The sequence below is a fragment of the Nomascus leucogenys genome, chromosome 12, assembly GCF_006542625.1.
Source record: "Nomascus leucogenys isolate Asia chromosome 12, Asia_NLE_v1, whole genome shotgun sequence".
In the NCBI taxonomy this organism is placed as follows: domain Eukaryota; kingdom Metazoa; phylum Chordata; class Mammalia; order Primates; family Hylobatidae; genus Nomascus; species Nomascus leucogenys.
This window is the reverse complement of record NC_044392.1, coordinates 41,879,448-41,902,331: the sequence shown is the minus strand read 5'-3', so window position 1 is coordinate 41,902,331 and position 22,884 is coordinate 41,879,448. Positions and strand designations below refer to the sequence as shown.

The 22,884-nt window shown below is 39.6% G+C and overlaps 2 protein-coding genes across 2 annotated transcripts in view; both read left to right on the top strand.

Annotated features, from left to right (window-relative positions):
* Positions 1–22,448, top strand: part of LOC100582113 (putative olfactory receptor 10J6) — a 143,694-nt gene extending 121,246 nt beyond the window's left edge. Inside the window, exon 3 of the mRNA XM_012511000.2 lies at positions 21,617–22,448. Within this exon, the coding sequence (XP_012366454.2) occupies positions 21,617–22,448 (832 nt within the window). The remainder of the gene's footprint in view (positions 1–21,616) is intronic.
* APCS (amyloid P component, serum) lies at positions 11,188–12,230 on the top strand. Its single transcript, XM_003258684.4, has 2 exons — positions 11,188–11,347; positions 11,463–12,230. Exons 1-2 carry the CDS (start codon positions 11,284–11,286, stop codon positions 12,068–12,070), a joined length of 672 nt encoding a protein of 223 aa, XP_003258732.1. The 5' UTR covers positions 11,188–11,283; the 3' UTR covers positions 12,071–12,230.
* Positions 22,449–22,884: the final 436 nt, after the last annotated feature.

Sequence of the window (22,884 nt, the reverse complement as noted above, 5' to 3'; positions counted from 1 at the left end):
TATACCTCTGTTGGACGCACTCACTGAAACACATGTAAGACATGGTCCTGAGGACACAGAGTACGTGGGATCCTCAAACTGTAAACATGGAACAACATTCTTAGGATGTTTACTCCTACAATTCTGGGCCCATGCAAATGGATGTCCAAAGGAGGGAGGCACAAGCTGGGTGGACCGCAGCAGTGCCAAACGCCAGTTTAATTTTAAGTGTGGTTGTGCAGCAATCCCTTTATCTATTTATCCCATCTCCAGCCCTCCATCACATTACCCAAAGATCTGCTTCAATCGTTCTATTTCCTTTATCTTCAAGCTTCCATCTCACTCAGCAATCTTGGCAGACAATCTACTTTTGAGTTTCCAGAAAGTCAATTTGTCTAAGTTGGGTTTCCAATGTCTCTTCTCTCCTTCTGCTGAAAAAGCTCTGTCTCTCCCTCTCTACCTCACTAGTTTCTAAGAACAACTGTCCCTCTTCCTGACAAAAACACTAATCTGCCCATAGGACCAGCAGAAACATTTAGGAACAAGATGATTTTTAGCTTCCAGAAGTGCTTCCAAATGAGACAGTAACAACCACAGAAGTTTTAAAAAATAAAACTAAGGAAGAAAATTTTACTTCATATGGTAGATGTATTTAATAAAATTTCTCTAAACATTAATTTTAAGAATCAAATCATTATGGACCTACTTAAAACTCAGTACAGAAAACTCACATAGCTGTACTCTAAAAACGATAGGATTCTATGGCAGAAGTTCTTGCCAAGGAATGCATGCGGAAGTGGCATGTACCACTTCCAGACCATCATGGTAAAGAAGCAGGTGAGGCTTTTTCATTGTACTTCTGTTGTCACCTGGAGGTAGAACATCCATCACAGGACTTCTTTTCTTAGAAGCCCTAAGAAAAGCAGAGCCATATGATATAGTGTCCTTGAATTGAGAATTATAGGAGAACTGCTTGCCAATCAGGAGCGTGTAGTTATATTTCACATGAGCCAGAATTAATATTTAATTATTTAAATATTATTTCTTAATTATTAAATATTATTTCTTAATTCTTAATATTAAGAATTAATATTAAGCCATAAGATTTTGTAGTAAGTCTGTTACCACAGCAAGTATTACCCTTACCTAATATGGGTGTTGTCTGTTCTCAACTTTTTAAGTCTTGCTTCTTTCTTTACTTCTTGCAAAGCAAAACTCAAAGATATCTTAAACAGGCCGGGCGCGGTGGCTCACGCCTGTAATCCCAGCACTTTGGGAGGCTGAGGTGGGTGGATCACGAGGTCAGGAGATTGAGACCATCCTGGCTAACATGGTGAAACCCTGTCTCTACTGAAAACACAAAAAATTAGCTGGGCGTGGTGGCAGGCACCTATAGTCCCAGCTACTCGGGAGGCTGAGACAGGAGAATGGCGTGAACCCAGGAGGCGGAGCTTGCAGTGAGCGGAGATTGCACCACTGCACTCCAGCCTGGGCAACAGAGCAAGACCCGTCTCAAAAAAAAAAAAAAAAAAAAGGCCTAAAACAGAGACTTTTTGCACAAAGTGGGTGATCAATAAATGTGTTAAGATAACATTGATTTTTTTGGAGTTCTGAATCCTATTGCTTCTTTAAAACCTTTGTTTTAATTTAAAGATATATTCAACTGAAACTTATGGAAATGTAGGACACACCTATGAAAAGTGCTCACTACAAAAAAAAAAAAAAGCCATGTACTTTGAAAAGCACTGCTCTTCTTCCTTTCTTCCTCTTCCCATACTATCAGATCTCCTTAAGCTTCTGCCATGAGACTCTGCCTTTGAGAAAGTCATGGTGGTTATCTCCTAAGGAAACTTCTGCTTCTTAAATCATCTAAAATGTCTTGCTATTTTTATTAACAAACATTTCAACTTAAGTTTCACTTTTTCAGAGAGGCTGTTTCTTACCACCCATTGATCACCTGGTTGCCCAAAACAGAAACCTGAGATTTACCATCCCTGTCCTTCACTTACAGGTTTTGACAAAGAAAGTGGAATGTGAAGGGTACAAAGGTGTAAGTGGTCATGGTATGTCCTAGAAACAAGCACTTGAGCAAAGAATGTATGAGATAATTTGGGATGGATTGAAATCTTGTAAGTTGTAATACAGCTTCTTATTTAGTGCATTTGACTTGTCTTATTCCTGTCACAGTTGTTTATTTTATGGGTACTTCTCATCACTTCTTCCTTCTGTCTAAAATCCTTCAAAAATATGCTCACAGCAACAAGAATAAAATCCAAAGCATTCATATACTTTAAAATATTCTATAATTTCTGCACATTTTCTAAACAGCCCTGAACACAACTGGCTTGCACATTGGCTTCCTGAACTCTCCAACTGTCTGCAATGCTCCTTTTTTCCTTGTTGCAAAGCAGACTTTTACTCATCTTTTCAGATCCCAATCAAATATTGCCTCCTGCACAAAGCGCACCTGTAGCCAGCTCTCCACCTCCATAGTGACAGGATCCTTCATTAACTGTGTTTGCAGCTCCCTGTAATGTAACCTTTACTGCTCCTATTTTGCTGCCATGTGAGGGAGAGTAATTACAATGTTACCGTCCCAAAACCGACTAAGTAGGATTTATCTCTGCATCCTGAGTACTGGATCCTGTACTTGATACTTCAAGAGTGGCTAGATGTATTTATTGAAAGAAATTGTAATGGTAAAAAGGATATTAGCGAAATCACAAAATGAAAACACAAAAACTCAGGGAATAGTAACATGAGGAGCTCAGCAAAAACCTTCTTTTGAACAGACATCTTTTCAACTCGTCAGAATTATCAAAGCAATCATTTAAAGTTTCTGGAGATTGACTGAAAAGCTTGTAACACCTACCACTCTACCACCATCACCTACCTAGTTGTGCACCTACCCCAATATCTGCATTTTTTTTTACATGTTATTTGCTCTGCTGAGACGCTGAGCTTCTTAAAGGTAAAGGCCTTATCTGGCTTAGGCAAGTGACTGGTACATTATCAATACTCAGCATTTATATTTTGAGTGAAAATATGACAACATTTTCTGTTGAAAAAGAGGTGTTTTTAAAACAGGAAATAACACCATAATACAAACTAAAATATTGAAAGTATTTGCAAAGTTCTATGAAAGAAGAGATGAAAAAGCAATCAGTCTTGTTTGGATGGAGTAGAAGAGAAGAGAGTAGAGTAGCCAATGATGATGATTATGATGATGGTGGTGGCCCCTACCATTATCACCACTGATGGAGCCCAGCCCCTTCAAATACATTTTCTCTCATTCTCTCCTCTAGTCCAACCTCTCTATCTCACAGCACTCCTTATCATTTCTCAAACAGTTCAGGATTTGACATAAGCTTATCATTTCTCAAACAGGTCAGGATTTGACATAAGCTTTTGTGTGTTTTATGATAATTTTGATTAAGATATATTTACATGTGTATTCATGTAGACATATACTGTTGCAATACAAAACCTCTCACTGTAATTTTTTGTCAAAACAGTTTTGCAAAACTTTATTCTAGAACAATAGATTCTTATCTTTGGTAGATCAGAGACTTCTTTGAAAATCTGGTGAAAAAATACATTCGCAGTATTTTGCACACAATTTCAGAGAGTTTACAAACCCACTGAAACTCATTCAAGAACCCCCTAGGGACCTAGGAACTTCAGCTTCAGAATCACCCCTGAAGGCACAAAATGTGCTGATTATCACTGAGGCATTGATTTCACCTATTAACATACACAGTTCCACCAAATGAGAGAAAAGGGCACCCACTATACCTGGGACCCTCGACCTCCAGCAGTCTGTTGGAGGGAGAGAAGATCACAAGTGACCAAAAATGTGCCTCAGGCCTGCTTCTGTGGTTACAAAAATATATACAGCAAAAGTATAAGACAGAAAATGGAAAGCACTTACCTTGGGCTGAAGTAACAATGAGTCATTTATTCCCAAAATATAGTAGTGTATGAAATAGATACCACTATACCTGGGCTTTGGGAACGTACCTTGGAGCTCTGTCTCACAGTAGATATACATGATAATTTTCTTAATTACACACGTAACTACTCACCAAGGAAAAAGCGTAAGATATGAGCAGAGAAGAGCACTTCAGAAGAAAAATTCTACTGGGAAACACAAAAATAAACTTTAAGCCCCTTATCCCACTACCTCTCACCCACCCAGAAGAAGGGAAAATTAGTACTTGGAGTTTTAAACGATTGAAAATTGTGGTCCATGTTTAGAGAAGAGCAACCAAACCCACTTACCCAAAATAAGCCACCACCAATCAACAGTTACCATGCAGCCACTGTGGAATTAACAATTCCTAAAAGCTTTCAAGGAACAAGAAGATAAATGTTTAAGAAGAGGAAATCCAGATGAAGGCACCATTCTTTGAGAAGAGCCACCCATCTGTTCTCTTTCTTCTCAGCTTCTGGGGCTGCAGCAATAATGTGGTTTTAAAAAGTCTTTGTTTCCTCCTACAGAAGTAAAGAGTACTTCACCTAAACACATACTATTTAAGTGGGGACAAATTCATGGAAAGAAGGACCTCTCTTTGCTCAACTATTTATTTTTCAATCAGCACATGGTAAGGAAAGCCTTTTTGAAATGTCAATTAAGGGTCATAAAGCTGAAATCATGGAGCTGCAGAAAGTCTCAGGTGGTCCCTGGGATTCTTTAACTGAAGTCACTGCTGCCATTATCATCAGTAGTTCTGCTCCACTCAAAGACAAAAGTCAAGGACCAAATGGCCAGGTGAAGTGGGAGGTAGGAGGATTTTCAATCAACTCGCTCACACATAAGAATAAGTCATCAAAATGCTCCTGGAGTGCCACTCGCCGATGCAGTAATGTCCACCCTGAGCAAAAATCCTAGATTCTGCCTTCTTTCTAGAAGTAGAAAAGCAGTCTAAGTGTTTGAACCAATTCACAACAGAACTTTCTATTTGGTCCTCTTGTGAGATGTAAAATGTTTATGAGCAGGAAAAACATTGCCCTGGACTAAAGGTCTCCTGATAAAATGAATCAATCTGTTAAGAAATATTTCTGTCCACAGCTCTGTACATGGTATCCTTGGCCTCCACGTACCTCAGAGTGTAAACAACAGTGTCCAGAGGCAGAATGAATGATGATAATGTAGGTCTCTTATAGAAGACCTGTTTTCTATTGAGTTCATTAGCTTGTGCTTGAGGTAGGCAGTACAAGCACAGACATATAGACAATGACCCTGATGAGGTGGGGGTTGGGGGACACAGGTGGCAAAGACCTCAGATTAGGAAATTCTAAGCATGATGGAGGTAACAAGGATGTCAATATAGGAAATGCAAACCAAACCCATGGACACCTGCACACATGTGTGGTGAATAAAATACTGTTTATTTCATAGATACTACTGTCAATGCAGGAGATTTTCATGACAAGAAGGGTGTCAAAAAAGAAGCGGTCTAAATAGCATATGTGCTCCTTTTGTACCTCTGTGACACTGTGGTTATTTAGACCACTGTCATGATCAGGCCAATGCAAAAGACACCACACACGAGCTGGGCACATGCCCTCTTATTCACAAAGACTGTGCACTCCAGGAATTCCCAAATACACAGTAGTCAATGGTGGTCAAGATGGCAAAGATCATTATTTGTAATTCAAAAGATAAATGCTTGAGGGGATAAATACCCCATTCTCTATTATATGCTTATTTCACAGTGCATGCCCATAAATATATACACCTACTACGTACTCGTAAAAATTATTTTAAATCTTAAATAAAATTTTTGAAAAAAGAAAGAAAGAATCCAGAAATTAAAAAAAGATGACAAAGACCAAGAAAATCTCCTGGTTCTGAGCTATGATACTAGAAAGTATTGTAGAATAGGGACTAGTGTATAAAGTCACTGAACTAACCAACACTCTCAGGAAGATGATGGCATTCCCTGCTGAAGTTAAGATGTGGATGACATCACTCACAGAAGCTGGAGACAACCAGCAAGGCGAACTTTGTCAGCTTCTGTGAGGTTCTTTCTTTGTATTTTGAAGTTTTAGGGATAACAATAAAATAGATCAGCATAAGAAAACTCTTGTGCTGCCATGTTTCTGTCATGAGCAGAAACATGGCATAGTTGACAAGATGACAAGAGTAGAGCAAGACAGCTCTAGCTAAGACCTCTTGTAGCTGCACAAGCAAGGAATCTGCTTCTGCATCTTCAATGCATGTATTGTCTATCACTGTGGACTGGAAAATATATTCCTAGACATAGAGAAGGGAACTTTTAAATGCACTCAAGATATAGAGTTACACTGAGTCCCTGCTGTTATATTTTTCTTCTTTGCACATCTCCTCCCAGAAGACCCAGGTATTATGAAGGGATTGTGAACAGCATGAAGACGGTTGTGGCCAGTGGGAGCCAGTGAATGTTAAATTTTATTTAAAAATTTATATTTAAAAAATGAATAAACACTAATCTCAGCAATGAAATCTATGTTTTATAAAACTATAAAGATGGGTTGTTCAAAAAAAAGTGTAAGAGTGAAGGGATGTCAAGAAAGATAAAGACTAAGATAGAGATATGGTGACATTCCAGAGAGCAGTTTCAGGTGAATTCTGAACTTAAAAGTGAGATTTCAGTGAGGTAATATGGTCGAGGTGTCTCACTAAACCTAAAAGTAGAAGATAAAAAAAACTTAGCGAGATTTTCTTTTATAAACGAACCCTGAAATTAGGAACAGAGAAATGAGATCAAGAAAAGACTCTGGTGTATCAGCATGACCTGGAAAGTGACTGACCAATTTGTGAAGCTGCCAGAATTGCGAAGGGGAGGTAGGAGTTCACAGCAACCTGAGCCTGGCATTTAGAGTCTGAAAGAGCTACTTTGGTAGAAAGGTCAGTCATAATCTCAGGTGGACACTGATTTTTCTCTGTTGTTGGCTGAAATGTTATGAGGTGGGCAACAAAGACATGATAGCCACTCTGTCAAGAAGAGACGATCTATAAACTGTGTGGGAAATGTACATTGAATCTCAAGTCTCCTGTGGAGAATCTTGTTTCTCTCCTTTTATTCTTTGTCAGAATTACTGAACCTTAGGAAACAAACTCCCTTCCTCTTTCTCCCTCCATCATTCCCTGAAACTTGGCTTCTGACATGCTCACTTTATGAAAATTGCTCTTTCAAAGGTTACCAATGAAGTTTTTATTGCTAAATCCAGCATGCATTCAACTTAGATCTCTCTGATGCATTTAATACCACTGGATACTGCTTCCTGGACACTTACACTGACTTGGTTTCCATGACACCACATGCTATCCTCTCTGCCAAACATAATTTTTTGTCTCCCACCTCCCTCCCCACCTGCCATTCTTATCTTGCCTCTAACACCATGAATGTGAAAGTTTCCTCAAGTCAGTGCTTGGCTCCCTGACCTTTCCTCTCTTCTCTCTTCCACTGAAAGACAAAATTCATTTTTGTTTCATTATCATTTATATGTTGATTCCTCTGAAACCTGTATTTCTAATTCCAAGTGGCAGTCACATATTTCAAATTCTCCAAGACCTTTCTTATACGTAAGTCAAGCTATCATTTCAAATTTAGCATTTGAGGAACCAAGTTTACCACCTACCCTACGCCTCCTCCAAGTGAACATCCTCTCAATTTTCCTATCTGTACTGGCAGCACCATATTTTTCCACATGATTTGCAGTAAGAAATATGGTTCCATATTCTATATATATTTTTTAATTCTCATCTTTGTCCTTTTTTGCCTTTACAATAAGACCCTGCCATCAGTCTAAGTTGTGTATCTTCGGTTTTATCCAACCACATATCAGAGTGATAATCAGTTACTCTTGATGCATGCCTCCATTGCCTCTTTCCATCTAAATGCTCTCAAATTCCCTTACAGCTAACAGAACACACAGCAAATAATTCTTTACTGAACACTAATCTTGTTCTACCCTGTGTTCTACTCAGTCTCTTCCTATCCAGTCTTTCCCATTGGTTACTGTGGCTTAATGTCTTCTACAAACACCTGAGGTCTCAGAAAGCATCTTTACGGTATTCTTTAATCCCTCAGGTGATCTTCATTTGTATCTCATATTTCTGCCTTTTTGAAGCTCCGAGTCAGATCCTCTTTCTGCTACTGCTGATGCCTTCTTCCACTATGCTCTCTGAGGGTAAACTTTGTTGCATGTCAATTAATGTAGCCAAGACAACTCGTTTGGGGCACACAGGTGGACCTGCTTCTCTTCAACATACTGTATCTTTTCTTCCCCACCCTCAACTCTTCCATAGCCATCCAGACAGGAGCCGCCACCTTGACCTGAACTTTCACTGGCAGGAAGGCACCCAGGCGGATCCAGCAACAGTGAGGATTGGCTCACTGTGAGGATTGCACCCAGTTTTTAAGACCCAGGATTCATTTTCCTACATCCTGACATCAGAGCTTTTCCTTTCTGCAATAGAAATAATTCTCAGTTTCCTCTTTGACAACCCTTGAAGTGCAGGCTGTTCTCTTCCAAGGCCTGAGAAGCATATTCCAGGGAAGGAAACTAGACAACAGAATCAGACTCCACTTTTTCTCCCTTTTCCAATTATACTATAGACCCTACCTTCCAACCAAGCTTTCCTCTTCACAGTGCATAACACAACATTTTCATATTCAACTACAAACCCTTGCACTTGGCCCCAACAGCTATCTAAAGCCGTTATCTTCAAGCTCTCCCAGCATGAGTCTAGGGCTGTGTCACTTATCCCCAAGACCTGTTCCCTAGGCTCATCTCCCATTAGAGAAGACTCTCTTCTACATTAATTTGCAAACCATTTTTTGTTAAGAGAATGATTATTTATTTATGAAGAAAACTAGAAGCATCTGGTGAGCCCTGTGTTTTCTGAGTTTTATGGCACTTATTAATTAACATCTGGAAATGTTAGGGAATTGCATAGTCCCTGGGCTCTCAAGAAAGGTAACCTTCCTGCTCCTACTTCCAGCATTACCTGATCATATCATTCAACTGTATTCTACTTTTTGTTGCTAATAAACTGTTTCTTGTAAAAAAAAAATCCTCACTCAAAGTTAAGTCTTTTGATTCCACAATATATAACAGTTTCTTTTCATGTGTAAGAAAAATTGTTAGATAAAATCAATAATCTAAATATAAATAAGTCCTAATATGCAGATTCAGTCTAGAAGGGATCCAAGACAAATACAATAATATCTATAATATGAGACAGATGGTGGTAACAGCCATAAAGGCTCTAAAGTGATGGTAATAATAACCATCCAGATACTGTTCCATGTACTTTATGTATATCATAGTATCTCATTTATCTTTAGAGAAACACTGTGAGGTAGATAGTTTTATCTTTGTTTCGCAGAACAGGAAACTAAGGTTCAGAGGGGTTTAGTGACTTGCAGAATAGTCAGCCACTAGTAAATGGCAACATTGGAATTCTATCCCAAAGTCTTTGATCTTAACCTTATGAGAAGTACGAAAGAGGGGAAATAATGTGTAGTTGGGACATTAGAAAAGTCTTCATGAAGCAGATTGTTTTTTATTTTTTATATTTTTGTATACATTCAAGGCAACCAAGTTTAGTTTTATTACATAGACAGCAATAACATAGTGGTGAAGTCTGGGCTTTTAGTATAACTATCACCTAATAAGCTTGAGATTAATGTTGAAGAATGGCTGGAATTCCAAGAAACAGAAAAAAAAATGAGAGAAATTCAAGACAGTATGAAGGCAATGAATAGAAGTAATGAAATCAAGTAAGCCAGGAATGTATACAGAACAACAATTAGAGGTGTTCGACTGGAGAATAGGATTAGATTCTGAGATAATAGCCAGGTTAGAGCCAGATTGCAAATGGCATTGGCTTCCAAGCAAATGATCTGTATTTAATTCAGGAGTCAACAGATGTATAATCCCAACTTTATCACTAACCCATACTGTGCAACAAGCCGGATAAGGCTTCACAACCTGGGATTCCATTTAGAGAAAAAAAGTAGAGAATGGAAACTCCCCAGGGATGAGAATAGGAAGGATACTTTGAACAATGATAGAGAAAGTGTATTCTTGGTGGCAGTGATTGTGTCATTGAAAAGGCCAATTAGGTCTGGGGTGAGCTAACAGAGGACGGAGTGAACAAGAGGCTAAATAGGATGAGAAACAAGATGCCATATAATTTAGGGATGAGAGAGAAAGAAATAATGTGGCTAGAAAGAACATCAGTTTGATATCTCAGAGGAGGAGAAGGTTTGAGTGGTGGTTAATAAACTGTACAGAGAGAGAATGAAGGAGACATAGAAAGAATGAAGGTGGAGATCTCTGGGGCTGTGTGAGAGTCAGTGACCACTGAATCCCCAGCACCTAGTGTAGTACCTGAGAACTAGTGAATAAATGTATTAGTGGGGTCATCACCAAAGATGGATTAGATATACACTCAACGACCAAGGACTCAAAGAAGAGGAGAGAAAAACTTGGGGAGATGCTGACATCTCTGCAGGTAGTATGAAGTAACCAGAAAACAAGTCGTAATGAAAAAATGGAAAGATCTAGGATAAGGAAGCACCATGATATGCAAAAGAAAAAAAGCGCTGAGTAGAAATAGCAGAAAAATACTAAGCTTCATGGGGACAGAAAGTTTATTCTCCAAGTCCCTCTTTCCCCTTAGCTTTGCCTGGATGTATTACTCGATGTTGAATTAGTAAAAGTTGAAGGCACTTTTTAGGGTCTTCAGCAGAAAGCAGAATCCTAGAATATCCTACAAATACGAGACAACTTGAGAACTATAAAAGAAAGAAAAGGCCTTGTTCCCATAGCCCACAAGAGGGCTGAGCTCAGCGATACACTCCACGTGGCTCAGGAGCTTCTGGCAGAGCACAGAGCCATCAGAGAGAGGGGCCCAGAGAGCAGAGAGAGGCTCTGTTGACATGGCCAGCCCAGCTCCTCATCCCATCCATAACCCTGCTGCCCTGCAATGACTCTCTTCCCAGCAATAAAATCTGGGTCACAGGAGCTGGAGCTCTAGCCATCACTTGTCTCTAATAAATAACTCCCATTGATTTTCCAGCTCAGGGCCTCACCACTCCTTCACCGTAAGCGCCAGGAGGCAGACCTGGAAAATCACTCGCACATTATTGGTGCTCTTCCTCCCCCATCCTCACCAAGGTGCATATAAACCCTGAGTAGCCTGAAGTCTAAGGGCATGAATATCAGACGCTAGGGGGACAACCACTGTGTTGTCTGCTACCCTCATCCTGGTCACTGCTGCTGCTATAACAGCCCTAGGCAAGGAATATGAACAAGCTGCTGCTTTGGGTCTCTGTCCTCACCAGCCTCCTGGAAGCCTTTGCTCGCACAGGTAAGGAGGTCAAGGAATGGTCAAGAATCATAAAGTGAGAAAATAGGTTGAAGCTGAGATATCTTTTCCCTGCATTTATGCTGAAGGTCATTATCTTTCTTTCTTTATTCCGCAGACCTCAGTGGGAAGGTGTTTGTATTTCCTAGAGAATCTGTTACTGATCATGTAAACTTGATCGCACTGCTGGAGAAGCCGCTACAGAACTTTACCTTGTGTTTTCGAGCCTATAGTGATCTCTCTCGTGCCTACAGCCTCTTCTCCTACAATACCCAGGGCAAGGATAATGAGCTACTAGTTTATAAAGAAAGAGTTGGAGAGTATAGTCTATACATTGGAAGACAAAAAGTTACATTCAAAGCTATTGAAAAGTTCCCGGCTCCACTGCACATCTGTGCTAGCTGGGAGTCCTCATCAGGTATTGCTGAATTTTGGATCAATGGGACACCTTTGGTGAAAAAGGGTCTGCGACAGGGTTACTCTGTGGAAGCTCAGCCCAAGATTGTCCTGGGGCAGGAGCAGGATTCCTATGGGGGCAGGTTTGATAAGAGCCAGTCCTTTGTGGGAGAGATTGGGGATTTGTACATGTGGGACTCTGTGCTGCCCCCAGAAGAGATCCTGGCTGCCTATCAGGGTACCCCTCTCCCTGCCAGTATCCTGGACTGGCGGGCTCTGAACTATGAAATCAGAGGATATGTCATCATCAAACCCTTGGTGTGGGTCTGAGGTCTTGACTCAACAAGAGCACTTGAAAATGAAAGGACCGTCTAAGAGGTCTGCTCAAAGCATCTGGATACTAGATTTTACACCTGCAGCTCTTTCTTCTTTGAATTTCCTGTCTGTATGTCTGCCTAATTAAAAATATATATATTGTATTATGCTACCTGCATTTGTTTAGTGTTTGTCACAGTCCCATATCTTTATCTTATATCTACTACTTATCTATCTACTACTTATTTGGTAATTGGTGTTTCATTATCCCAAAAAATCAAATTGCCAAGTATGGGGAGGAAAACATATAAGTAACTAGAAAGTTATATCACAAAGCCAGAGCACTCAATGAGCAGGACAGTGGCAATACTTAAAAGCTACTAACAATCATTTTAATAACGATTCAAAATACGTGTGGAATTGCAATCACAATTCTCCTATTTGTTTTTCCAGCTACAAATCGATCAAAAAGAGGCCTGAGGTTGCATCAGGGAGACAACTATAATGATATAAGTAAGCAATAGTTGAGAACCTGACAGCAAGTAATAAGACAGGAATAATAAAACTAGAAGAAGTCAGAATGAAAACCAAAAAAGTATGAGACTAAGATCATTTTGTATGAAGACAAACATAAATTTATGTCCCAAAAACCTCAATAGGACTGTACAATGCTTGATTTTCATAATGTTCTCTTGATGTCACCAAAAAATATTATACTCTGAATATTGCTCACGTGAATATGCTGTCTAAAATTCTTCCATGGATTCCCACTTCTTACAGGACATGATTTAAACCTCTAAATATGACATTGCCCTCCATAACCTGGTCCCACTTACTCTCTCTGAAGTGTACACAGAGAGTACACACAGAATACTCTCCGAAATGGACTTTCCATGTACATTTCAGACACAACTCTTAGCAGAGCAAGTGACATCCTAACTATCACACTGCAAAATAATTTTCAGATGCTATTACTAGTAGTTATTTTTATGGTTATGAAAAGCATGGAACATAGTGCCTGGCCCATCGTCAACAGATATGAGTTGCATTCCCAGAGAAGAAAGGATCCCAGAGGGAGTTTGAGCTACATATATGGGAAATAAGACAGGCTTTTCTCACTGATAATAAGTAGAGCATTAAGTCAGTGGAATCAGAAAGATAGCATCCAGAAGCTTCAGGATGGTAACCAATGTCATGATTTCAAACTCATGAGGCCATTTGGCCAGAATGAACAGAGACAGTCACCAGATATGAAGAAGTGGGATAGAATCTGGAAACTCCGTAATGGGGCAATGGGGTGGAAGCAGAGAGGAGCAGACAGAACCTGGGAAGATTTGCTGAAGTACTTAAATGGAGTAGCAGGGGCTTCATAAGAACATTTCAACCTCATTTCTGGTGAGGTGGTATGATGGTTCGGATATGGTTTGTTTGCCGCCACCAAACCTCATCTTGAAATTTTATTCCCAATATGGTGTTGTTGGAAGGTGAGTCCTAGTGAAAGTCGTTTGGGCTATGGGGGTGGGTCCGTCATGAATGTTTTGGTGCTGTTCTCATGGTAATGAGTGAGTTCTCATTCTTATGAGAGTGCATTAACTCATGTGGGATCAGATTAGTTCTTGCCAGATGTAGCTGTTATAAAGCCAGGATGTCCCTTAGATTTTGTTCTCTTCGCACATGTTCACTTTCCCTTTGACTTTCTCCACCATGTTTTGACACAACACAAAAGCCCTCACCAGAAGCCAGAGGCATGATCTTTAACTTCTCAGCCTGCAGAACGATGAGCCAGATAAACCTCTTTTCTTTATAAATCACTGAGTCTCAGGTATTCTTTTATAGCAACACAAAATGAACTAAGACAAGTAGAACTTACTTAGAACATTGAGTTGGTTAGGTAGACAGGGATTTTAGCAATATGAGAAATTATTAATTTCTGATTGACAGCTCAAGAGTTAAGGCTTGCTTTATGCTTTCTTAATATTAACCACCTTTCCATAAACTTGTACTGTGAGTACTAGAAAGGTCTATTTATTCTTGCATAACAGATATTTCTATCATTGTGTTTTGGTTTAACAACCCCTTTGCCTAGGAACCCAAAACAAGTTTTAGAAATGAAACCAGTGTACTTCCAAGTGATATAATCAATTCATTCAACTATTTATTGAGCAACTTCGCAAAAATACGCCAGGCAATGCCAGATACTGAAAATATAATATTGAATAAAACAATCATGGTGCTTGCTATTTTAGAATTTACATTCTAATAAGTCTGTGTTAACTACATGTGGGTTTCTCCTAACAATAATCAGCCTGTATTGTAATCCATCTCTCACATGTTTAGGCTTTCTTCTATCTCAGGTTGATATCACAGTCCTCCTCTCACTTATCCCCTAAGTTAAAGGTATTATTTATTCTTGGTGATCATTTGCAACTACTTGCATAGATCTCAGGATAGAGTGTTTGTGACAGGTTTCTTGTTCTTGTGAACCCTCTGCCTCTTAAAATGGCTCTTTTGAACAGAATACAAAATCACTACGTGTAAGCTCTTTCTTCTATGTTGTCTGTAATTCAGCCAAAAGAAACACTTATACATCTCTTGTCCCTATAAATTCTAGAAGTCTCAGATGGTCTTAATATAGACAACACTTTCCTATTTACACAGTGGTTGCAGCTTCCTCAAGTACTTTGAGTCTCCCAATAGCAAGAGGGATATTTAAAGCTTCCTCAGTGATTCCACAGAAGCCCCCATACTAGGCTTGAGGTTGTGTAAAGAAGTAAAAAATAATAATCTTCTCAAGATACAAATAACATAACCTAATACTCCCTCAAAGCAGCAACAACAGCAAAACAGCAGCTCTCTGCAAAGAAGTTCTTTGGAGAAGTTCCTGCCTATCCCCACATTCTGTCTTCTCGGGGCACCTTGTTCTAGCCAAAAGATAGAAGAGTTATAGAGATGGTTCTTAATCATTTCCTTCATGAATTCTTTGAGTGAATCTGTGTATATTATTTTTATCATTAATATCTATCATATTGATGGCTCATTCAGAACTGAAGAGAGTCCATTTTAACATCATTTATAATAGAGATGGTGATATGGTTTGGTTGTGTCTTGACCCAAAGCTCATCTTAAATTACAGTTCCCATACTCCCCATGTGTCGTGGGAGGGGCCCAGTGGGAGGTGATTGAATCATGGGGGCAGTTACCCTCATGCCGTTCTCATGATAGTGAGTGAGTTCTCACAAGATCTGATGGTTTTATATGGGACTTTTCCCCCCTTGCTCCACGATCCTCCTTCCTGCCACCATGTGAAGAAGGACATATTTGCTTCCCTTTCTGCCACAATTGTAAGTTTCCTGAAGGCTCCCCAGCACTGTGGAACTGTGAGTCAATTAAATTTCTTTCCTATATACATTACACTGACTTGGGCAGTTCTTTATAGCAGCATGAGAACAGACTAATAAGGATGGAATTTCTGGTAATGTCATCTCGGCATTTTTCTCAGATACAGTTGTTGTCACAACAAAGAAAGCAGCAAAAGTCACAGAGGAAACTACTTGAATAATTCAGAATCTATAAAGAAAATGGAAGGATTTGGAGGCGCAATAACCCAGGAACATAGTTCTGTAGTGATTTAATAATTACCGAGATAATCACCCCCTTTCCCATACTTGCCACTAAGGCTGTTAGATACTAGGGAACAAGTAGTACACAAGATGTACAATGAGTTGCTAAAACCAAGAGTCATCTCTAATAAGAAAAGCAATTTTTGAGTCTCTATCTTATACAAGTAATGATCTGATTCTTATTTTTGACTACAGAAAAACAGGTAAGACCATTTAGCCACATAGCTTCAGGACTGGTTTTAACAGAAGTCCGTAAGTAATTTTGCTGGATGAGAAGGCTTGCAGGTAGTTTTCTGTGAGTTTTGTGTGGGAGACTCTGGGTGGAGCTCTGAGATTAAAGCAATGAGGCCTCTTAGTTTGGGATATGCCTTAGCTAAGACTTGAGTTGAAGTGGAAATTAAAAAAATATATTTTATCTGCACTGGATAGGATCAATGTATAGTCACATTTGGAATGCAATGTGGAGACTTTTTAGGTATTCATGAGACTTCGCATTGTTTAGAAAGAATGTCCTAGGTGTCCAAGACCATTCAAATGACAGAAGAAAAAATGAAACATGACCTGAATTGTCTTTAATCCTTATCTTGTCAAGACTAAATAGCTGATTATCATATAAACTAAACTCCATTTGTATTCCAGAATTTTCTATCTTGTTTTTGTCTGGCTGTGGCCACTTTTCTGAGTTTAACATGGGAGATACCTCGAGAGACCACCATTGAGTTCAGGCACTGGTAAAGGCATCTGCATCATGTCACATTCAACCACAGGATCCAGAAGCAAAGCTAATCTAATGTTATTGACATATTTCACTGAAGCCCATAATCTATGAGGGGTTCACACAGCTGTGCCTGGGGTGAGATGTCAAAGACAAATACTTCATCTAGAGCTCCAGCTGTTGCAACAGCTTCTCTCAGTATCCTTATGGGGATCCTATGAGGATTCGGTATGACAATGCATACAAAAACACCTACTCAGTCCCTGTTCTGACACAGTGCAAGTGCTCAGTGATTGTTAGCTGTAGTGATGAGGAGGATGATGATCTAAAATTTAATCAACTGCCCTAACTTCTTTTTATATTCTGACAAATCAAAATGAGCACTCATGCTCCATTTTCAGTTCCTACCCCCAAAACTAATTCTTACCTAACCAAACCAATGCATGGCCTCTGCTAGCAGGAGAAATGATGTAAGCTCTTTCTATATGCAAAGAGAGACACCATATCTGACTTTTACATGAGTGTATTCTCACTGACAGTAACTAACCAAGGACCAAACACTAACAGGGATTCAAAAGAAGAAAAGATAGTGCCATGTGACAACATGTCTTCAACTGAGTTGAGCTAATTTTTTCCCTGAAGAAAAATAAGTAGCAGGCCATGTGAGACCAAAGGTTGCTCAATATTCCTAGTGTGATCTGCGTGTAATGAGATCCCTCAGCTCATTTCTGGATTTTGACTGTGCAGACCCATGGGAGACATGGTAAGTCTCTTGACAAATTGATGCAGGAGACTAGAGCTAGACAGAAGAACTTCTCCTCTGAGAGTCTTTTCCTAATCATAGAGTTTAAGGGGGCAGCTCTTCTAGAGCCAAAGCAAAAAGGGCCAAAGGGACTCTGTGAATGTCACCCTGTGCTTTAGCCAGAGTCCAGTGAAATGTAAGTGACCCAATAATCTAATAAGGCTGACAATCAAATAAGGCTAAACTTTTAAAGACATCAAGAGTCTGTCAATTATTTTTCCAGACAAATGATAATCAGATTTCCTAGAATTGTCATGATCTTTTGTAAATTAGTCACAATTATTCTAAAACTGAACACAGACAGATTCCACAAACTGCAGAAGGTGGATGGACACTTTTGGGTCTGAGAAGGCTTCTGTACAAAAGAAAAGTTATTATTCTCTTATTTATTCAAATAGTTCTTGTAATCATCAGTTTCTTAAGTTGTTGACTCCTCCTTCTCTGGCTCCTTAGATCTATTTTGTTTAAAAAAGAAAGGAAAGGGAAGGAAAATAAGGGAAAGGAAGGGAGGGGATGGAAACTCTACCAAAAAGGCAGGTCACTATTTTTTTTAACTGTGCAATTCCTTTACACACAAAATATGTTTATAGAAGTGTTGCCTACCTGCATATTTTAATTTTTTTAACACAGATTCTGTTTCCAGCAACAAATTTTGCTTATAAAGATCAAAATATTTGGGGGCATCCATGGCTGTTGTAATAATTTCTTCCCCTTGCAAATGGCATTTCCTTTACACTTTCAAATTGTGTTTTCCCCTCCACTTTATTTTTCTTTTTCCTCTGGTAGGAATATTGACTTCATGACTAACATTTTGATGCATGAGCACATTTCAGTATTTTTACTCTCCCACAGGGTTTTTATCCTTCTGGAATGTATAAATCATTTTGAAAGCTTCTTTCTGTTCTATACTGTGCTTTTGAGATTATCCACTGGTGTGTTCCCTCTACAGAAACACCCTTAGGGTTCAGCCAGAGAAGGTCCAGATTTGGGTGGTAGAAGGACTGCTGCTACTATGCTCAGCTGCACTTGCTTCTGGCTGGGTGGAGACTCAAGAAAAGAAACCAGTAGAAAAAGAGAGAGAGAGAGAGAGAGAGGGAGAGAGAGAGAGCGGGATAGCCATCTGGTGCTAACATAGCCCTTAAGTTCACTGAGACACATTCTAACCACTGAGAACTCACCCTGGCAAACCTCTGCAGGTGAGACAAACCCACCCATTCCATACATTTCTTTGGCTCCATGGTACCCTCTGGGACCGCTTCTCCCTTCTCAAGCTAAACGTTGGTGCTCATTGCTGCCTTATTTTGTGTGTATAAGGCTCTAAGAAGACCAAGGAGAACTAACAATGTGATTTCCTCCTGTGTCCCAGACTTCCTTATCTCTCTCACCAGGGCCTTCCTTACTTCCAGGGACAGTAATAGCTGTGTATTTGACATTTGAGCCATAATTTCTCACAGTAATAATTTTAGATTGCTTCTGCACCTCAGAAAGTGGCAGGTTAAAAAATGAGACAACCAGGCAATTGCCCTTAATCTCGAAGGGACTCTAAAACATCGCTGGATAGGTAGCAAAATGAAGTGAAACACAGAACTCCTTTCAGGGAGAGTGATGTGGCTGGGAAGAACACTTGGAAGAATCAGGGCGAGCAATGGCACCTGCTCTAGGAGGTATGGATGGCCACTAACTGCACTCTGTGCAGGACAAAGCCCAATCACTGTAGGGCTCGTTTGTTTGTTTGGGCTGAGCCTAGTGTTGTAGGCTCCCTTGTAGTTGAGCTCCACATGCAGGAGAATTGATAGCTTCCCCTATGGCAGGGCTTTACCTTTCCCTCACACATCACACACCTTTCCTCCAAATAAATACTAAACAATATGGAAAGAACATTGGTTTGAAGGGGCTACTCTTGCTCCCACATCTTACTCTGACCTTTCATTTTTGCATTTGTTTCCCCAAGTTTTATGAATATCTTGTCTTAAGATATTATTTTGTTGCCCATTCAATCCAATTCAAATGTATACCATAGGTAATAAACTTCTTTTCCTGTCTTACGTAACTGACCCAGTTTCCCTGCATCTAGTGGGTCCTTAGCCATCTTGTCTATAGCTTCACAATTTATTCCAAGAAAGTAAATTTATATTTACATGAAACATATTTACAACAAATTGGTGGCTGATTTGGGGTGAAAGCAGCACTTTTCAGCTCCTAAATTAAAGATACCAAAAGATTTTTCCTCCTCCTGATTTAATTCAGTTTTGTACTTTCCCTCCTTCCCTACTCCAAATATGTTTATAGTTTTTCTGGCTCAACATAGCCTTAACTATATTTTGTCACTCATTGCAATAGGCTCATCAGGAAAGGGAAAAGGCACATGAGATCTGTTGTTCTCATCTAACATAACAAAATTCTTCTTTATTTACTCCACATAATCAGGCTTTCTAGCCCAAGCCTCTACTAGAGCTGTGGCAATAAGGTCATTGGTAGCCTCCTTCTTAATCAATTGAATATATGTTTTCAGTTGTAATCCTCCTTGACTTCTCCAAGTTATTTATGAGTTATAATTTTATGCTTAAAATATTTCAAAATGAGCCATTATCATCACTGTAAAAATGATAAAAGTCAAAGTTCCCTATAGCACCCCCAGCACAATATAACAGTTAATTCATGATAATATCTAGTTTATATTCTTTCAGGCTTTTTTCCCCCACATATGCAAATATTTATGAACATCCACAAACACACACACACACACACACACACACAAATATTCCTAACCATATGGCAGCATATCATAGTATTGTTCTCTAAATAGCTCGTTTTGTGGTTGTTATTTAATGTATTCCACACATCTGTTCATGGTAGGACACCATAACAGCACAGTCCAGCATAACTTTTACCAACAAAAGAAAATGTTTGATAGCTGAGCTATCCAATGTGATAGCCACTAGTCACATGTAGCTTTTTGTCACTTAAAATGTGGCTAATATGACTAACTGAATTTTTAATTCTCTTTTATTTTAGTTAATTTAAATTTACATAGCCATAGCTCCATCCTATCCTTTCTAAAAAGCTGCTTGGAGTTCCACTGTGACTCTCTTTAATCTTTGCCTATCCAACTGGTATCTCAGTGGTCTTTTAAGGCAAATTCCTTTAATTTTAGTGACACACTCATTTCTACTCGAAACATTTGCCTCATTTTCCATGATGGACTATTTTCTAAAACACCCACAATGTTTCCTAGATTCCTAGTGAAAGTTCCCTAAGTGTGCCAAAATCCCCCAGCCTGTTAGTGTTACTTGTTATTTAAGCAAAATGATTCAAATCATCATTTGATATATGATGGGAATCCCAGACTCACTCACCAAATTTCTAGCAAATATTGTGTGTGTTTGTAAGGGGGATGGGAGGGCAGGAGAGGGCTTTGTATTTCTTCTAGTCATTACAAGCTAGTGGTTTTTCTTCCTCAGTCTGGGTTTTACTCCTTGCACATAATACCTTTTTCTGCACTGTGCCATCATCCACTTCTCTTTACTTCCTAACTACCACTAACTGAAAATTATACATATAAAAGCTTTAAACAAAGGCTCTTGAGGCTCTCAAGGGAGTTTACATTACAGTATAGTTCAGCAAACAATTTTAAATCAAATAGTACACCTCTTTATTCTTAGAATTCCCTCTGCCAAAAAAGAAATCAGCTATTTTTTTTTAAATTCAAGGTCCAACTTTCTGTTGTGTTGCTGATTCTCTTCTCTCTTTTTCCAACAACTTCCACTTCTCTCTCTAGTTTACATGTCTTCAAACCTTAAGCCTCTGTTAATACTTTCACAATAAATCAATTTTGCCAACGGTTTGCCTCCCCTAGACCATCTAGGCTGGGCCCAGAACACCTCATCTTCACTCCCACTGAAGTGTTCCTGAAGGTCATCTCTCACTGACCTTGATTCTGCTCCCCTATACTGTCACCAGAAGCTATTCACCAATGGTTCTAATTCAGTAAGTCCAACTCTCTCACCCCCATTTTGTTGTCTCAGCTGTGTGGGCTTTCCCAGGATGGCATGGGATGGGACTCCTGTGCCATGCATATTGTAAAAGAAAATGCCTCCCTCCATGCACTACAAAACAGCATATTTATGATGGCACTTTGAAAAGATATGGGCTGTAGTGTCACATATTGACAATTCCTTGGCCAGAGGCTTAACAGTGCCAGCAGTGCCAGAACATTAAGAAGACAGCAAAAACAGAAAAGGGAGAAGATGGTGAGGTAGCTATATAACATGAGCGAGAATGCTCCTGATCGCAAAGCAGAGAAGTTGACTTTTTTTCTTAGTATTTTCTATAGTCATTGCTCTATCCCTGTTCTAGAATTCATGTCATGATAAGAATTTCTTCACAATGACTTCTTGCATTGCTTTCAGACATTGCAATTAAAGAATGCAAAGAAAGAACCTCACAGAGGTAACAGAGTTTGTTTTCCTGGGATTCTCCAGATTCCACAAACATCAGATCACTCTCTTTGTGGTTTTTCTCATCCTGCACATATTAACCGTGGCTGGCAATGCCATCATCATGACCATCATCCGCATTGACCATCACCTCCACACCCCCATGTACTTCTTCCTGAGCATGCTGGCTAGCTCAGAGACAGTGTACACACTGGTCATCATTCCACAGATGCTCTCCAGCCTCGTAGCCCAGACCCAGCCAATCTCCCTAGCAGGTTGTACTACCCAAATGTTCTTCTTTGTTACCTTGGCCATCAACAATTGCTTCTTGCTCACAGTGATGGGCTATGACCGCTATGTGGCCATCTGTAATCCCTTGAGATACATGCTCATTATGAGCAAGAGGGTGTGTGTCCAGCTGGTGTGTGGAGCCTTTAGCATTGGCCTGGCCATGGCAGCTGTCCAGGTAACATCCATATTTACCTTACCTTTTTGTCACAGGGTGGTTGGTCATTTCTTCTGTGACATCCTCCTTGTCATGAAACTCTCCTGTATTAATACCACTATCAATGAGGTAATCAATTTTGTTGTCAGTTTATTTGTCATCCCGGTCCCTATGGGTCTGGTCTTCATCTCCTATGTCCTCATCATCTCCGCTGTCCTCAAGATTGCCTCAGCTGAGGGTCGGAAGAAGACCTTTGCCACTTGTGCCTCCCACCTCACTGTGGTCATTGTCCATTATGGCTGTGCCTCCATTGCCTACCTTAAGCCCAAGTCAGAAAACTCTATAGAACAAGTTCTCCTTCTCTCAGTGACCTAAACCATCATCACTCCCCTGCTGAACCCTGTTGTTTACAGCCCAAGGAACAAGGAGGTCAAGGATATCCTATGGAGGGCCATGGGCAGAAACATTTCTTAATGCATTATTCCTCTATATAAATAGACATTTATTCATAGAAATGTGTGTCCTTACTTACATTAAACAACCTTATGACTCTGTCCCATGCAGTCTATGCTGTAATGGGATGTGCATATCTTGCTTTGGTATATTTATTACAAAATCTTAGCCTTTGTTTCCATATATTTCAAAGTTTTGTCCAGGCATTTTCTTTTTTTTTTTTAGCATCTTAAAACAACAAACATTTATTTATTTATTCATTTATTTATTTTTTCTGAGACAGGGTCTCATTCTGTTGTCCAGGCTGGAGTGCAGGGCACAATCACGGCTCACTGCAGCCTCAACCTCCTGGGCTCAA